Raw genomic sequence first — 17,945 nt, 5'->3', positions numbered from 1 at the left:
TTTTTTATTTTTTATCATTTTTGAGACGGCATCTCGCTCTGTCACCCAGGGTGGAGTGCAGTGGTGCGATCTCGGCTCACTGCAATCTCTGCCTCCCAGGTTCAAGCAATTCTCCTGCCTCAGTCTCCTGAGTAGCTGGGACTACAGGCGTGTGCCACGGGGTTTCACCGTGTTAGCCAGGATGGCCTCAATCTTCTGACTTCATAATCCACCCACCTTGGCCTCCCAAAGTGCTGGGATTACAGGCGTAAGCCACCATGTCCGGCCTGTGAAAATTCTTTATTCATTGAGTCCTTGTAGTCCTACTTTCCCTTTAATCATTTAATCATGGTTTCCTTTATTTCTTTGATGTCTTTGTCTGCTAAATACATTATAAAAACACATACAGTTTCTATTGACTGCTCTATTTTCCTGAGTATGTGCCATACTTTATTATAAAAACACATATAGTTTCTACTGACTGCTTTATTTTCCTATGTGCCATACTTTTTTGTTTCTTTGTATATCTCAAAACTTTTTGCTGAATGCTGGATATTTCAGATAATATAGCAACTCCAGATTCTGATTTTCTCCCGAGAGTTGTTGTCTACTTGTTGTTTCTTAATGGTCTACAAGTCTGTTTCTCCCACAATGTGTGACTGCTTATGTCTCTATTATTTTTTGCCTGACTTCTTAAGACCTTTTAAAGCAGGTCTCCAGTGTTCACCATAGTGTTTGGCCAAAGACTGTACATTCTGTTCAAACATCTCAAGGCAATAAGGGTTCTATTTCCTACTGATAGGATTTGTTTGTGGACAAAGGACAGCATTTGAAATTCAGGTTTTTTACAAGTCTTCCCTAGTTTTATTTCCAGTAGCCCACTTGAATTTCCTCTGCACCTGTTCCTAGGCTGTTCTGGCCAGGAACACATCAGTGGCCTGGGCCCACTCTGTTCTCTGCTGTGCATGTCCACAGCCTCCAGTCAACCTGGGATATGTGGGGAATTTATCAAGCTCCCACTACTGTCTTACCTCTCAAAACTCTCTATTAAACTCAAGTAGTCCATGAGCCTACTGCTGGCCTCAAACTGGACTACAATCTTAGACTAATAAAATTGTTGGCCCTCTCTGTTTACTTGCCACAAAGATCACCATTTTAACCTACAATGCTCCAAAACAAGCGATTTCTCTACAACAGTGGAAGCAAAGCTGCTGGTTTTCATCCTGATTGAAATGCTATGCAACAGAGCTAAGGAGAAGGAAAAGGAGAAAAGGAGTAGCACCAGATCACGAATTTGTGCTATTCCTACCCTATGTTCATTAGTTTTCATGAATAAAGCTTCTTAGTTTGTTTGGTAAAGTACTCAAACAGTTATTTTGACAGTTTTGTCCAGCTTTATGGTTGCCTTCTGTGGAAAACAAATGTTCTCACTGAATCAGTCATTCCTTTTTAATAGTGTATGTCATCTATTACTGAAATCCAGTTATCGTTCAATTAAAAATCCAACAAAAGAGTCATTAAAAACTCTTTCATATTTACCCACATATTTACTATTCCCAGCACTCTTCAATTCTTCCTATGGATTCAAATTAATATCTGGCATTACTTCCATTCAGTCTAATGATTAGTAAATCTTGGTGATAACACTAAGATTGTATTTAACTCTGAGATAAAAATACAAGTTCAGTTTTTTGTTATTCATATGCTATACAGAGATATGTAATTACAGTAAGCTAGAGATATTAGACTTAGTTTCATTTATTTTTTGTTGCTGCTGCAGAAAACTGATTTTTTGCATACATGTACGGTAGGCAGAAGGAGCTGAGTAGGTCTCTACATCCATACTATAAAGAAGCTGCTAAAATGTAATACAATCATAAGTAAAATCATGCTAATAAACTATATCTATGCAGTTCAGACACCATAGTATGTAAGGGATACTGATAACCTATAGTATATAAAAATTATACAAAGAGGCCTGGAAACTGGTATATGAAAAAAATTTTGAGAGAAATGTAAATGTTTACTCTGGAGAAAAAAAATGACTTACTGTTGGCCTTTAAAAGACTTAGACTTACTCAATATTGATCCAGAGGGCAAAGTCAAAACTAAGTTATCTAATTCTAAGTTCAATATATAAGAGAACATATTTAACAACTTGAAACAATTAAACTGGCTCTTTTTATAAAGTAATGAGTTTCCCTCACTAAGAATGATCATGGCCTGGTGTGGTGGCTCATGCTTGTAGTCCCAGCATGTTGGGAGGCCGAGGTGGGCGGATCGCTTGAGGTCAGGAGTTTGAGACTAGCCTGGCCAATATGGCAAAACCCCGTCTCTACTAAAAATGCAAAAATTAGCTGGGCATGGTGGCACATATCTGTAATCCCAGCTACTCGGGTGGCTGAGGCAGGAGAATCACTTGAACCTGGGAGGCAGAAGCTGCAGTGAGCCAAGACTGTGCCACTGTACTCCAGCCTGGGTGACAGAGTAAGATTCCACCTTGAAACAAAAAAAAAAGAATAACAGAGATTCGACGACCATCTTTTAAGGAGCATTTATGTAGAAGATAGACTAGATGACCTTTCAATTCTAAGTTTCTGTAATTTATAAAAACAAATATAAAAGAATTTAGATGGATAAAACTATCAGGAAAAATAATCCAAAATATACATAAAGATATGACACCTCAGGTTATTCATAATAAATAAGGAAATGGGTCATAGAAACTAAGTTTCTAAGAAGCATGGATTATTGTTGGGTTCCAAAGGGCAACAATATATTGGATGTCATTAAAAAGCTATTAGATCGCGCCTGTAATCCCAGCACTTTGGGAGGCCGAGGAGGGCGGATCACGAGGTCAGAAGATCACGACCATCCTGGCTATCATGGTGAAACCCCGTCTCTACTAAAAATACAAAAAATTAGCCAGGTGTGGTGGTGGGTGCCTATAGTCCCAGCTACTTGCAAGGCTGAGGCAAGAGAATGGCATGAACCTGGGAGGTGGAGCTTGCAGTAAGCCGAGATGGCGCCACTGCATTCCAGCCTGGGCGACAAAGCAAGACTCTGTCTCAAAAAAAAAAAAAGCTATTAGAAACAGAAAACACTGTCCTACCATTGTACAAAGCTATATAGCCTATAGCTCTGGTTGCTACAACTCAAAAACAAGCAAGCTGAAGAGAGAACAAAAGATAACTAAAATGAACAAGATAGAGAGTATTACATAAAATTAGACTTCACTCTGGAAAGGCTAAAGCTGACTGAGAGCATAACAAATATTTAGAAATGACACAAAATACACAAATAAGGTAAATTTAGACTTGTTCACCAAAATGTAGAATGCAACCTACCTAACTAGAATTTGTACTAACCTTACAAATACCTTAGAATTTATCCTAACCTTACCCTAGAATTTATCCTAACCTTACTGAAAGAGGTAAGGTTAGGATAAATTTTAAAAGTGTCATTACATTCAGGAAATACTAAGGTAATCTCCTAGGACCAAAACAGGTTACAGACGGAAAACAAAAATAACTTACCTCTTTTAGTTGATCAGCACTCCCCCATGACGCAGAACGCTGATGTGACCTCTTTTCTGCACCCTCTTCTGCCCAACAGCTAGGTGTCTTTAAAAAAAAAAAAAAAATATATATATATATATATATACACGAAGTTTTATCTCTACTTCCTAATCTCAAGCAACTGAACATATTTCACATTCTTAGCACATACCAGTTAGAGAACTATACTGAAATCCTTTAAATGCTAAGAGTTTCGTGACCCTGTGAAATGTTTAAAATATTCTGCCATATTCTGAATTATATATGCTCAAAGATGTCTCTGAGTCATCTTAATTAAAACGTTTGATATCTTCACATCAATAACATTAATAACTTAATTATAAAATTCAAAGGGAATTGTAAAGATACGTGTATTGGTGTTTTTAAAGAGAACAGCCAAACTAAATATGAAATGGTATTTCCACTAAATTTGATAGAGGTAAAATGAATGAAAGTATCTCAAAAACAGTAGTATTAAGAATGACCTATATTCAAATATTTAGCTAGAGGGCTGACTGTACTACTTTTTCTGTACTTGGGGAAGAGTAAGTATTAGTATTTTTTTTGAAAAATATCAGGCATCTTTATATAAAAAACAAAGTTATTATAAAGGTGAAAAAGATTAAAAATAGTAAAATATAAGCTAAATAAACAGAATATAAACTAAAGTAATACATCTTCTAAAAAACCTGAACTGTATGTCAGAAAACATAATCATTTTTATCTAAAATATGATTTTCAGTTATTTAGCCATTAATATATACCTCAAATGTAAGACAAACCACTAAATCCCAAATAATGCCATACAGTGGTAAGACCATTTAATAGTCGTATTAAAAAATTAAACAATAGGCTGGGCACGGCGGCTCACGCCTGTAATCCCAACATTTCGGAGGCCAAGGCGGGTGGATCACCTGAGGTCAGGGGTTTGAGACCAGCCTGACCAACATGGTGAAACCCCATCTCTAAAAAATTAGTTGGGCCTGGTGGCGGGCGCCTATAATCTCAGCTACTTGGGAGGCTGAGACAGGAGAATCACTTGAACCCGGGAGGCAGAGGCTGCAGTGAGCCAAGATGACACCATTGCACTCCAGCCCAGGCGACGAGAGTGAAACTCCGTCTCAAAAAAGAAAAATTAAACAATATTAAAATACCATCTTTAATATATGAGAAGACTCTTGTGTAATGTAAATTAGAAAGGATTAAAAACCACTACTTAAAGGGCAATGATTGTCACAGTAACTATATACAGCTTTAAAAATTATTTTTCATTACATGCTTTTTCATTACATGCTGAAAAAGGTATCATTTATATTAAGGCTATACTTGTGACTACATAATATATAAGTTCTTATGAAGAAGTCATCAGTTCTATTTTATACAGTTCAAAATGCTTGTGGAAAACTTTTAAAATAATCACACGTCTTAAAAGTGATGATATTCAAAAACCACTGACAAATGAATGCTAGCTGAATAAATACAAAAATAAATTGCTTGGCCAGTTCACAAGTAAAATGAAGCTGTTAAGTCAATTGACAGAGTAAAATATTTTATTCAATCAGCAAGTCCATGGATAAGAGGTATCAATATATTAAATAAGTTGCTTATAAAACACTTACTTACTAGAATTTCCTATGTTCCGTCCTAGATGACCTACTCTGAAAATAATTCAGCCTCCAAATAATTGTATCCTTAATAATAAATTTATTCCAAAATTATTCAATTGTTTAGTCACTTTTATTTTGATAATTTATATAACTTAATGTTTTTACCTGTCTACCAACTGAGCATTACTCTTATCAAAAATGAAAAGATTAAGGATCATAATCTTTATAACTCAAAGTACATTCACAGAAAATGAGTCAAATTTTTAGCATTTTCTATAATTATTCAAAATCAACATTTATAATGTGAATTACATTCATTTTGTACAGCTCTTTTTTCAAAGGACATTTACATATACTGTATCTCCAACTTACAGATACATTAATAGCCACAAAAATTCTGCAACTGCTTCAATACTGGCAAGCATGTCAATGGCAAAAGGAACTAAATCTGAGTTATCTCACAGATTATCTTCTTTTTTCCTATTATACTTTTCTTAAAAATGAATGTGAAAACCTATTCAATTATTTCAGAGTGTACTATTATTTACACAAAAGAATTACCTACAAAAGAAGTTAGTAGTATATGTACAGTTATGTGAACATAACAATGTTTTGGTCAATGATGGATGGCATACATAACAGTGGTCCCAAAAAATTATAATGAAGCTGAAAAATTCCTATTACCTAGCGATGTCTTGATGATCCTCATCTTGTGTGGGCCTAGGCTAATGTGTATATTTGTCTAAGCTTTTTAAAAAAAGTCTAAAAAGCAAAAAAACAACAAAAACAAAAAAATTAATAAAAGCTTATGAGTAAGAATAGTTTGGTATGGTTGTACAATATGTTTGTGTTTTAAGCTAAGCATTATTATGAAAAGATCAAAAAGCTAAAAAAATTAAGTTTATAAAGTAAAAATGTTATGGTAAGCTAAGGTTAACATTATTGAAGGAAGAAAAATATTTGTTACAAACTTAGTGTAACCCAAATGTGCAGTGCTTAGAAAGTCTATAGTAGTTTACGGTAATACCCTAAGCCTTCACATTCACTCACGACTTATTGACCCAATCAGAGTAGGTTCCAGTCCTGCAAACTCCATGCCATAGTATATGCCCTATACAGGTATACCATCTTCTACCTTTATATATTTGTACTGTACCTTTTCTATGTTTAGATATTCAAATACCACTATGTAACAACTGCCTACAGTCTGCAGTACAGTAACATGTTGTATAGTTTTGTAGGCTAGGAGCAATGGGCTATGCTGCATAGTCTGTGTGTAGTAGGCTACACCATCTAGGTTTGTGTAAGTACACCCTATGATGTTTGCACAGCGATGAATGCCTAATGATGCATTTCTCAGAACATATTTCCTTCTTTAAGTGAAAATGACTATAGTTTTTAAAAGAGAAAAATGACTGAGTTCTCTCAATCATGTGACTATAGAATGCATATAATTTAAGTATAGTCATCAGGGTCTTAACTTTCCAAAAATATCCTCCAAAGAGTAGTTTTAATTCCATCAATTTAAAAGTATGAAAAATACTCTATTCTACAAATATATTCTATAGATTGCATTGTCCAATACAACAGCTACTAGCCACATGTGCCTATTTAGATTTAAATTAATGAGGACTTAAAAAAACTAAAGTTCCTTAGTCACACTTAGCACATTTTAAAAGCTCAATAACCATCTGTGGCTACTGGCTGTCATATAGGACAACACAGATATGGAACATTCCCAATACTGAAGAAAGTTCAATTGGAGAGTTGTGTTCTATACACTGATCACCGATTTTTAATGAGTTATTTTAGCCAAAACAAAACCAAAAGATGGCTACCAAAATCAAATCTATTTAAAGCTGATGGTTAAGAAGTCACAGAAGGTGAACTAACTTGAATCCAATTTATTAAACCTGTGTATTTGAGAAATGTTTTACCATTTCAATCAGGAAAATAACACAAAGTAGCAAAAGTTCTTTCCTTTCATATCAGTAAGCAGCCCCTTCCAACTGGTCTGTTATTCTGTCTCTTAATCTAGACTAGAATTTTTTAAATAGTGCTACATATAACCATGCCCTTGGTGTTAACAAGAGTAGACAAAAAGGGTACCACAGTCAAATAAATTTAGGAAAAATTGTAATATCATACCATCATTTAAAAGAAATGAAACTTCTGTACACTTGAACAATGCAGAACTAAAACCTATCTGTAAGACTGTTAACAAAAAAAGGTAGTTAAAAAAAAAAAAAAAAAAAGCCTCTATGTGAAAAGGATACCTATAGGTAGAAGGGGTCCTTTTTTATTCTCACTCCCTGGAAGTCACCAAAGTCTAGACCATGAAATTTCTTTCCAGACTCTAGGGCCATCCTCCCTTCCAACCTGTGTGAGAACCACTTTTTCTCTAAGTAAAATACAAAGAGAACAATCCCACTGCACAGGACTAAGGAGGCTTCAAACTGAATACCATTAGAAAAATTATTTTTGGTAGATCAACCAAGAAGCTTAAATATTGGGTGCTTTTGTTATATATATCTTTATTCACTAACTAGCAAGGGCCAATATGCTTTTTAGTTTTATCAACTTCAAACCAGCTCAAACTAACTCCTAGCAAAAAACATTCTGTGTCAACGTGCAAAAGTCTAAAGCCATTTCAAAAAAAAAAAAAAATCCATAAACAAAAACATCACAAAATTCTTTAATCTTGTTTAAATGTTTAAAAAATCTATTTTTATGTGGTTCATCACTGGTCTTAAATTTTATTGTAGTTTATAATCGATTACAGAAATATGAGTACTGACTGCTAATTATTTTATAGTACTTAGAGCAATGATAAACCTAGTAAGAAATGAAATGGAATTAGCTGAAAAATCAATGATACTTAAATTAAGAATTAATTATGACCACAGACTAATCTTAAATTATAAAAAACGTTTAGAATAGGTAATGACAAACCCTTCATTATTTACAAGTATTTGTTTTTGTTTACAAAAATGTTTTTCTTTTGACTAATAAATAACTTTTAACTTCTTTTAAAACTTTTTAAAAAATATTATTTTGAAAAGTCTATCCTGATGAAGTATTACAAAGCAGCACAAAAGACTGTGGTTCTAGTATAATTATCCTTTGCCTTTCTGGGAACAGTGGTAACCAGATATAGTAAATAGCTGCCTTGGTTAGCAAAGAGTGTAGAAAAAGGCAGAATTCAGCTCAAGCAAAACACTGTGAAAGTTAAGACTGCATTTTTATTTTATGTAAAGTTGGAGGTTTTTGTTTAAGCTTTGGGAACTCAGTAATAGCAGCATTTATATATTCAAATTTTTTTTATCAAGCTCCAACTCTATGCTAAGTTTTGTGCTCATTTTGTTAGACCAGTTTCAAAGTGCAGTCCCCAGATAAGGAGCAGCATCATCACATGTTAGAAAAGCAAATTATCAGGCTCAGCCTCAGACTACTAGATCTGGAACTCTTAGATAAGGCCCAGAAATATACTTCTTACTTTTTAAGCAAGCTTTTCAGATGATTCTGATGGATTCTAAAGTTTGAAAACCAGTGTTAGACTAAAAAATTGAAATCAGTAAGATACGGATTCTGCACTCAAGATGTCATGTTGACCATATACCCACTCATTTTTGTTGCTACCTTTGAACATGTTATTGTTTCAAAATCTCTTACATCTGACAGAAAATCAGCAACACAGGTGATTACTACATACCACCAAAAATATTTTTCACACCATTCTAAAAAACACCCACTGAAGTCATAAAAACTAATAGTGCTAAGATGATGACATGAATATCACCAATAGGATAACTAAGTAATGGAGGAGGGAGTGGTTTTCATAAGAATGTAAATACACTCTCCTGCACCTGAACCTATAGATTTGAAGCACCATTTCATATTTGTAAGACAGCAAACACAAAATAACTACTTCTGACTGAATGAATCCTAACCTACCAGGGATTGTTTATTGAATTTTAGAGCCCTCACATGCTCTGGGGTCATTTGTATCATTTCTATGCCATTTCCTACCAGTCCAGACTTAATGTTCATAATTGTATAATCAATAGTTGATACTAGTAATAATGACTTTTCCTGTCCACTTAATTCAATATTATTATATTTAAACCTGGTAACAGTAAAATACTATCTATTCTAATCAAAGGCAACTAATATGTATCAGTGTCTATTATGTCATAGATACTGTGCTAGAAGCTTAACATGGATTATTTCATATAATCCTCATTGCAATAGGCTATGTTAATAATAATAGTTATCCCCCAAAAGCTGTTAGAATTCTAATAGGATGGAAAAGTTTTCCCTTGGTTTATAATGGTTCCTAACAATATGGTATCTCCCATATCAATCATTCATTTATACAAAATAGTATACCTTGAGAGGTATATTGTTTTCTCATACCATACCATAAACTATGACCTAATTTTAAACTATGATAATTCTATGATCTTAATTTTTTTTTTTTTTTTTTTTGAGATGGAGTCCTTGCTCTGTCACCCAGGCTGGAGTGTAGTGGCGCGATCTCGACTCACTGCAAGCTCCGCCTTCCGGGTTCACGCCATTCTCCTGCCTCAGCCTCCCGAATAGCTGGGACTACATGAGTCTGCCACTACATCCGGCTAATTTTTTTTTCTTGTATTTTTCGTAGAGACAGGGTTTCCCCATGTTAGCCAGGATAGTCTCGATCTCCTGACCTCGTGATCTGCCCGCCTCAGCCTCCCAAAGTGCTGGGATTACAGGCATGAGCCACCGCACCTAGCCAATCTTAATTGTTAAGGCATAATGTCTCTAACATAAAAATGTCTTTCTCAGTAAATTCTGTTTAATAATATCACACGAATTTTTCATAGAAAATTGATACAAGTTATAACAGGTTGAGAACCAATGTATAGGTCAATGTACAGAACCAACACAGGTCAGGGAACCAGAGTAAGAGTGTTATTCCTAATAAATACAACCTATTTCACAATTTTACCTAGAGGGGCAAAGGCATGAGAAAGCAATGAAGAAAAACAGGTTAATTTTGTTTCCAGCTAAATGCTTCTTATAAAGAGAAGAAAACTGAGTATCAGGGTAATGGGGGTATGGGAAAGGCCTTTCACGATATACTTTCTACTTTCGAAACAAATGAACACATAACCTATTAAAATTAATAAGTACAATTTTGACTTTGGTGATTTTAGAGATGATTTGAAACTAATGAATAAAATGTTCAACATTTTAGTTATGAGTTAAAATCTTTCATCAATATAGCTGAGTATATTCCTTCAGCAACCAAACAAATTACTCCCCAAACCAGGAACGTGACTAATTTCGTGTGAACTATTCAACTCTAGAATTCTACAATCCTCTGTCTCATAATTAGATGATGGCTGAGAGAAAAAGTAAAGGTGATCTCAACAGCCGTCAGCTCCACAAAAATAATTTAGACCCCTAGAATGCAATCTAAGAGGCAAAAACAGTTAAATCTTCAGGCTTGCTTCCATTTCATGAAGAAGTCCCCCAGTCCCTAAAATGTTTCAGCAACTGCTGTTTCTTAAATACATTTCAACAGCAAGCCCTTGACAAGGGCACAGGAAATTCAGACAGCTGTATAAAGTGTGACTTTTGGTCAGGAAATGAATTTCTGATCAGAGAGAAAAAACAAAGTTTTTTTTTATATCAGTAAGTATTTGAGGTACATCACCTATTCCTTTGACTAAAGTCCTCTCCAACCAAGCTCCTTTCAGGAATGGAGGAAAAGGCTAGGTACTTTAAATATGACATCAACAGAAAAGAATATATATGTTTTAGTTCAGAGTTAGTTAACTTTATCGAATGTTGCCTAAAGCCAAACGCTGAGTACTTAGTCTGGATCTGTTTCTTAAGAACAAATAAAAACAAATAGATTTCTAGGGAAAGATGCTGGCACAGAGGCAGGATCATAAAACTCCATACACTGAAGTCTAATGAGATTAAGAGAAACTGCTTTATGTGCTTTTGGCATGTCTCATGTTTCACAGTTTAACTTTTAAAAATTAATTTTAAACAATAAAATACCAAATATAATAACAACATCACCTGGAGAAAGGGAAGTACCAGTATACATAATTTTATTTAAGATCTAACCACCTCATCTCTCACCCCTCAAAGAATACAAGTTTTGAAATCTCTCCCTGATACCAACCAAGAGACCAAGTGCCGTGGAAGAAATTAAGAAAATTTTCTAAAGTGCTACAAACCAAAAACATACTAGGCTAGTAAGTCACTTAGGTAAAATCCTTTCAGACCCAAGTGACAGATAATTCAGATGATATTTATACTGTGTTATGCTAGAGCACAGAGGAAGGAAATCTTGCAAAACCTTTTTACGAAGCAAGTGTGAAAATACTTTAAGGTTCATGAAAAAAAAGTAAGAACTCATTGCTGAATAATAAACAAATATAAAATTAACAAACATATTCACTGATGAAATGGCATTTTCTACATAAAGAATTATTCCTGATTAAAACAAGAAAAACCATTAGTAAAATAAGCATGCATACTCTACGTGTAAAAAGCACACATGCCTCACAGCAAATGTCAGTATACCTTGTCCAGTGAGTAAACTAGATACATTACTATTAGAGTCAAGAAAGAGGCCAAGGCAGCCGGGTCCAGTGGCTCACACCTGTAATCTCAGCACTTTGGGAGGCCGAGACGGGTGGATCACCTGAGGTCAGGAATTTGAGACCAGCCTGATCAACATGGTAAAACCCCGTCTCTACTAAAAAATTAAAAAATTAGCTGGGCATGGTGGCGGGCACCTGTAATTCCAGCTACTCAGGAGGCTGAGGCAGGAGAATCACTTGAACCCAGAAGGTGGAGGCTGCAGTGAGCCAAGATAATGCCATTGTACTCCAGCCTGGGTGACAGAGCAAGCCTCCGTCCCCCCGCCAAAAAAAGAGTCAAGGCATTCAGTACCATAACTGTTAGTTTACCTGGTTCTGGGAGTGGTAACAAATTCAACTCCAAAAGAGGACGCACACCAAGAAATAAATAATGAAAAGGATGTAGAATTACTATTTGGATGATTGTATACCTGAAAAAACAAAGAAAATTACCTAAAAAATTACTAGAAACAAGAAAAGTCAAGTTGAAGATGTCCCGTACATAAATTAGATATTAAATATCCTAATTACAACAGCAACCAAAGAAGACAAAATATTTAGATATAAGTTTAACAAGAAATGTGTTGTTCCACTAATTAGTTGTAAAATATTCTGAAGGGCAAACATAACACTTGAATGAATAAAAAGATATACCCCTTTCTTGGATAAGATTCAATATGGTAATAAATTCCCCTGAATTCATATTTAATTGTAATATAAAACATTTTGAGGAATTTGACAAATTACAAAATTAACTGAGAAAAATATGTAAGACTAGCCACACAATTAAAATTAATTATAAGCAATACAATTAAAATCATTCAGTATTTAAAAAGGTATTAATGGTATATAGTATAGCATAGAGATCCAAATAAGAATGGAAATTTATGATATAACAATGGTATCTCAAATCAGCAGGGAAAAGATAAACTCTTGAAAAATAAATAAAGCTGGATATCACCTCATGCCTTCCATCAAAATAAACTCAGAAATATCAAAGATACAAATATTTTAAAAGAAACATAAAACTATTAAAAGAAAATATAGTTTAAATGAAATTTCTTAACTTAGAGTGGAAAAAATCTTTCCCAATTATGGTGTAACACAAAAAGCCACAAGGCACAGACCACTGTAATAAACACAGCAGCCAGAAATAAACCCTCGCATATATGGTCAATTGATTTTTGACAAGGGTGTCAAGGCCGTTCAATGGGAAAAGGACAGCCTTTTTAACAAGTGGTGCTGCAAGAACTGGATACTCACATCCAAAAGGACAAAGTTGGACTCTTACCTTATACAAAAATGGACTCAAATGGATCAAAGACCTAAACTTAAAGGCTAAAATTCTTAGAAGCAAAGAAGAAGAAAGCTTTCTGACACTGGATTTGGCAATGATTTCTTGAATATGCCAACAAAAGTACAGGCAACAAATGGAAAAATAGATAAACTGGACTTTATCAAAATTTAAAACTAGTACACTATCAAAATAATAAAAAGGAAACTGGCTGGGCGTGGTGGCTCACACCTGTAATTCCAGTACTTTGGGAGGCTGAGGCAGGTGGATCACGAAGTCAGGAGATCAAGACCATCCTGGCTAACACAGTGAAACCCCGTCTCTACTACAAAATACAAAAAATTAGTCAAGCGTGGTGGCAGGTGCCTGTAGTCTCAGCTACTAGGGAGGCTGAGGCAGGAGAATGGCATGAACCCGGGAGGTGGAGCTTGCAGTGAGCCAAGATCGCACCACTGCACTCCAGCCTGGGCAACAGAGCGAGACTCTATCTCCAAAAAAAAAAAAAAAGACAGAATAAAAAGGCAACCCACAGAATGGGAGAAAATATTTGCAAACCATGTATCTGATAAGAGATTGGTATCTGGTATATATAAAGAACTCCTAAGACTCAACAACAAAAAAACCCAATTCAAAAATGGACAAAGGATATGAATAGACATTTCTCCAAAAAAGAAATGTAGATGGCCAAAAAGCAGATGAAGTGATGCTCAGCATCATTAATCATTTAGGAAACACAAATCAAAAATCACAGTAAGATACCAGGTGTCAATTATTTTTTAAAAAGGGAAAAAAGAAAATAACTATTGGCAAAGATGCAGAAAAACTGGGCCCCTGGTTGGGCGTGGTGACTCACGCCTGTAATCTCAGCACTTTGGGAGGCCGAGGCGGGCAGATCACAAGGTCAGGAGATTGAGACCATCCTGGCTAACACGGTGAAACCCCATCTCTACTAAAAGTACAAAAAATTAGCCAGGCGTGGCAGTGTGCGCCTGTAGTCCCAGCTGCTGGGGAGGCTAAGGCAGGAGAATGGTGTGAACCCAGGAGGCAGAGCTTGCAATGCGCTGAGATCATGCCACTGCACTCCAGCCTGGGCAAAACAGCAAGACTCTGTCTCCAAAAAACAAAAACAAAAACAAAACAAAACAAAACAAAAAAAACTGGGACCCCTGTGTGTTGCTGACGGGAGTATAAAATAGTACAGCCATAGTGGAAAACAGTATGTCAGTTCATCAAAAATTTAAACACAGAATTACCCTATGATCTAGTAGTTCTACTTCTGGATATATATATAAAAGAACGGAAAGCAGAGACTCAAAAAGATATCCATACACTAATGTTGCTAGCAGCATTATTTACAACTGTCAAAAAGCAGAAACAACCTAAATGTCCACAGATGAATGGATAAAGAAAATGTAACTTTTTTCTTTTACAAGATACATATAAAAAGCATTAAATCCATCATTTTATTAAAATATGTATTTCTAAAGGACTATTACTCTGCCTTAAAAAGGAAGGAAATTTTGACACATGGCTACATGAAGTCATTATACTAAGTAAAATAAACCAGACAAAAAAGGAAAATACTGTATGATTTTTCTCATATGAGGTTCCTAGAGTATATTCACAGAGACAGAAAGTAGAATGATGGCTACCAGAGGCTGGGGTGTGGTGGGGAGGATGGAGAGCTAGTATTTAATAAATACAGAGCTTCAGCTGGAAAAAGTGAAAAAGTATTAGACATGCATGGTGGTAATGGTTGTACAATAACATGAATGCACTTAATGCTATGGAACCATACATTTTTAAAAACGGTTAATTCATCTTCATTTATGGTAAATTTCTTTTTTCTTTTCTTTTCTTTTTTTTTTTTTTTTTTTTTTTTTTTTCTGTGCGGGGAGACAGAGTCTCACTCTGTTGCCCAGGCTGGAGTGTAGTGACGTGATCTTGGCTCACTGCAACCTCTGCCTCCCGGATTCAAGCGATTCTCTTGCCTCAGCCTCCTGGGTAGCTGGGATTACAGGCACAGGCCACCATGCCTGGCTAGCATGTTATATATATTTTACCATAACTTAAAAAATAGAAAAAAAAAATGAAGTAGGGATTTACATTTTATAAGGAGAGACGCCCATGATCCATCAAATGGAAAAAGCAAGTCAGTAACATGATATAAAGTATGATTTCATCTCTATGTGTATATGTTTAAACAATATATTTCTATAGGTACAGAAAATTTCTCAAAATATGTACCCCCCCCAAAAACACCTGTTAATAATACTTAAAGTAGTAGGTCTAGGGAGTTAGTGACTACTATTCATGTCCTTCTATATTACATGGATTATTTTACCATCAGAAAGCATTATTTTTAAAACAAAATTAGACAAAACCCAAAAATACATAACCTGAAATACTTATTTCTTTTAATTTAGCTGAATTAAAAACATTCTGGGATAATTACAGAATGTCTATAAATGTATCACTAAGCATCCCTGCAAGAACTGAGAAGCACAGAGATTTTATAAGACATTATGATAGGATGTTGACCTTGGCAGGGAGCAGATTCCTAAAGTGGAAATTCTATGTTGAGGCAAGTGACTTTTTTCTTTTACAAGTTACATATAAAAAGCATTAAATCCATCATTTTATTAAAATATAAATCGAATCAGAAGCATTTTAAATCCTCATTTAAAAAGAAGGCGGCGGCAGTGGTGGTTTCTCCTCTTAAGACTGAATACATTCACTTGCAGAAAGCTTGTTAATGAAAATCAGCTCTGTAGATTAACACCATCATGTCTTCTAGTTTAATGGACATTTCAAGAGAGGTGACATTTTGAGGCTGAGGTAGCTTGTTTCCAGGGGCTGTTTTGGATGGACTACTCATACAAAGAAAATCGCATCTAATTGTATCAGAAAAAGTTTTAAGGTCCAGAAAACTCCAAGAAAGGTATAACAGGAAAATAAACTATTAAGATAAATTTTTTTTAATGTTTAAATAAGATTAAGAAAACAACTTAATTAAGCAAATGGCAAAACTCTAAGAAAAAAAACACTTCTAGCGCTCACTTTTTTTTCATTCTATTTTGATACTGATTTTATGCCCACAATGAATCTTTTGAAAAGCTTTTAATTAAGAAAAATAACACACTATGCTCTGAAAGGCCTACAAAAATTTCTTTAAAAGGGTTATACATTGCATAGTTAGTAAAGACTAGATTATAGGATAGTAACCACACAATCTCCAAATCCAAATGACTTAAAACAGCAAATGTTAATTTATTGCTCATACTACATGTATGGATCATTAAGAAGGCTATGCTTGTCACTGTCAGTGACCCAGATGGACACAGTAGGAGTGAACAGTTACTTACTTCCCCGTTAGAGAGAATGCACCAGTTCTTTAAAGCTTCTTCCCAAATCAAGTCTCATGGCCACACTTAACTTCAAGTGGGCAGAGAAGCAGAATCCTACCATGTGTCCAGGAGAGAGAATGCCAATATCTATGAACAGCTCTAATCACTACTATACCTGGGAAGTTGTAGGAAATACCTCTGATTATTACTGTATATTTTATTTTTATTACTTGGCCACTTTACAAAGAATATATATTACTTTCACATTTAAAAACACACTCAAACAGAGAATTTAAAATTTGTCCAGAGACTATACCTAAACTATGGGGTGAAGACTGAGGAACAATTACTTTCTTATTACAGTAACCTTAATTGCAAGTTCAATTTTAAGAGTTGGTAATACATTTTTTGTTTTAAAAAGGTTGTATCTGCAAGGCTACAGTAATAAAATATTAAATTTCACAAATGGATTTTAGTTTTTCTTTCTACAAGGCTAAACAGATGACTCTAAATAACTGGCAGTGATCCATTTCTTCAGAGGCCTTAAAAATGTAAAGCTGTATCTTTTAATCCTCAGAATAAATGTGTGAATGTGCACATCGGGTATTAGTAACTTCAATTTACAGGAAAGAAAGCTTAAGACTGGGTCACAAAGCAGTTAAGTCAGTGGGCCATGAATTTTTTTTAGCATTTTACTAATAAAAATTTCAAACAGAACAGTTAAAAAAAAAAACAAAACAAAACACTGTTCAGTGAAGGCCCATAAAGCCAATATTCAGCTTCTCTAAATAACATTTTGCTCTATTTGCTCCACTAGGTATCTATCTAGGTATCCACCCATCAATTGATCTTATTTTTTATTCATTTCAAAGTTGCAGACGGCAGTATACTTCATCTCTAAACATCTGAGTTCAGTATTTGTTTTCTGTTCATATTCTGTATTTTTAAAGTTAAAGTTATACAGCAAAATGCACAAGTGTACACTTGGGTAAGTTCTGATAAATGAATTCACCAACATAACTCAAACTTCTATTAAGACATGTAACACTGGACAGGCATGGTGGTTCCGGCCTGTAATCTCAACACTCTGGGAGGCCAACGCTAGTGGATCACTTGAGGCCAGGAGTTCAAGACCAGCCTCTACTGGCGAAACCCCACCTCTACTAAAAATACGAACGTTAGCTGGCCGTGGTAGCGGGGGCATGTAGTCCCAGCTACTTCCCAGCTACTTGGGAGGCTGAGACCTGAGAATTGCTTGAATCTGAGAGGCAGAGGTTGAAGGGAGCCGAGATCATACCACTGCACTCCAACCTGGACAACAGAACAAGACCCTGTCTCAAAAAAAAAAAAAAAAAAAAGATATACAACATTTAACTTACAGAAATAGAGAGTAGAATAGTGGTTATCAGAGGCTAGGGGTCCTTGGGAGATGCTGGTCAAAGGACACAAAATTTCACTTATGAGAAACAGCTTCAAGCGGTCCACTGTATATCTTGACGACTACAGTGAAATATATT

General features: G+C 35.1%; 1 protein-coding gene across 7 annotated transcripts in view; it reads right to left on the bottom strand.

The window, feature by feature from the left end:
- Positions 1-17,945, bottom strand: part of GLCCI1 (glucocorticoid induced 1) — a 131,073-nt gene that overhangs the window by 70,577 nt on the left and 42,551 nt on the right. For all 7 annotated transcript variants that reach the window (XM_021935282.2, XM_003896274.4, XM_021935285.2 and 4 more), the window contains one exon: positions 3,516-3,602. In XM_021935282.2, the coding sequence (XP_021790974.1) occupies positions 3,516-3,602 (87 nt within the window). The remainder of the gene's footprint in view (positions 1-3,515; positions 3,603-17,945) is intronic.

The sequence above is a fragment of the Papio anubis genome, chromosome 4, assembly GCF_008728515.1.
Source record: "Papio anubis isolate 15944 chromosome 4, Panubis1.0, whole genome shotgun sequence".
Lineage (NCBI taxonomy): Eukaryota > Metazoa > Chordata > Mammalia > Primates > Cercopithecidae > Papio > Papio anubis.
This window is presented reverse-complemented; position numbering and strand designations above follow the sequence as displayed.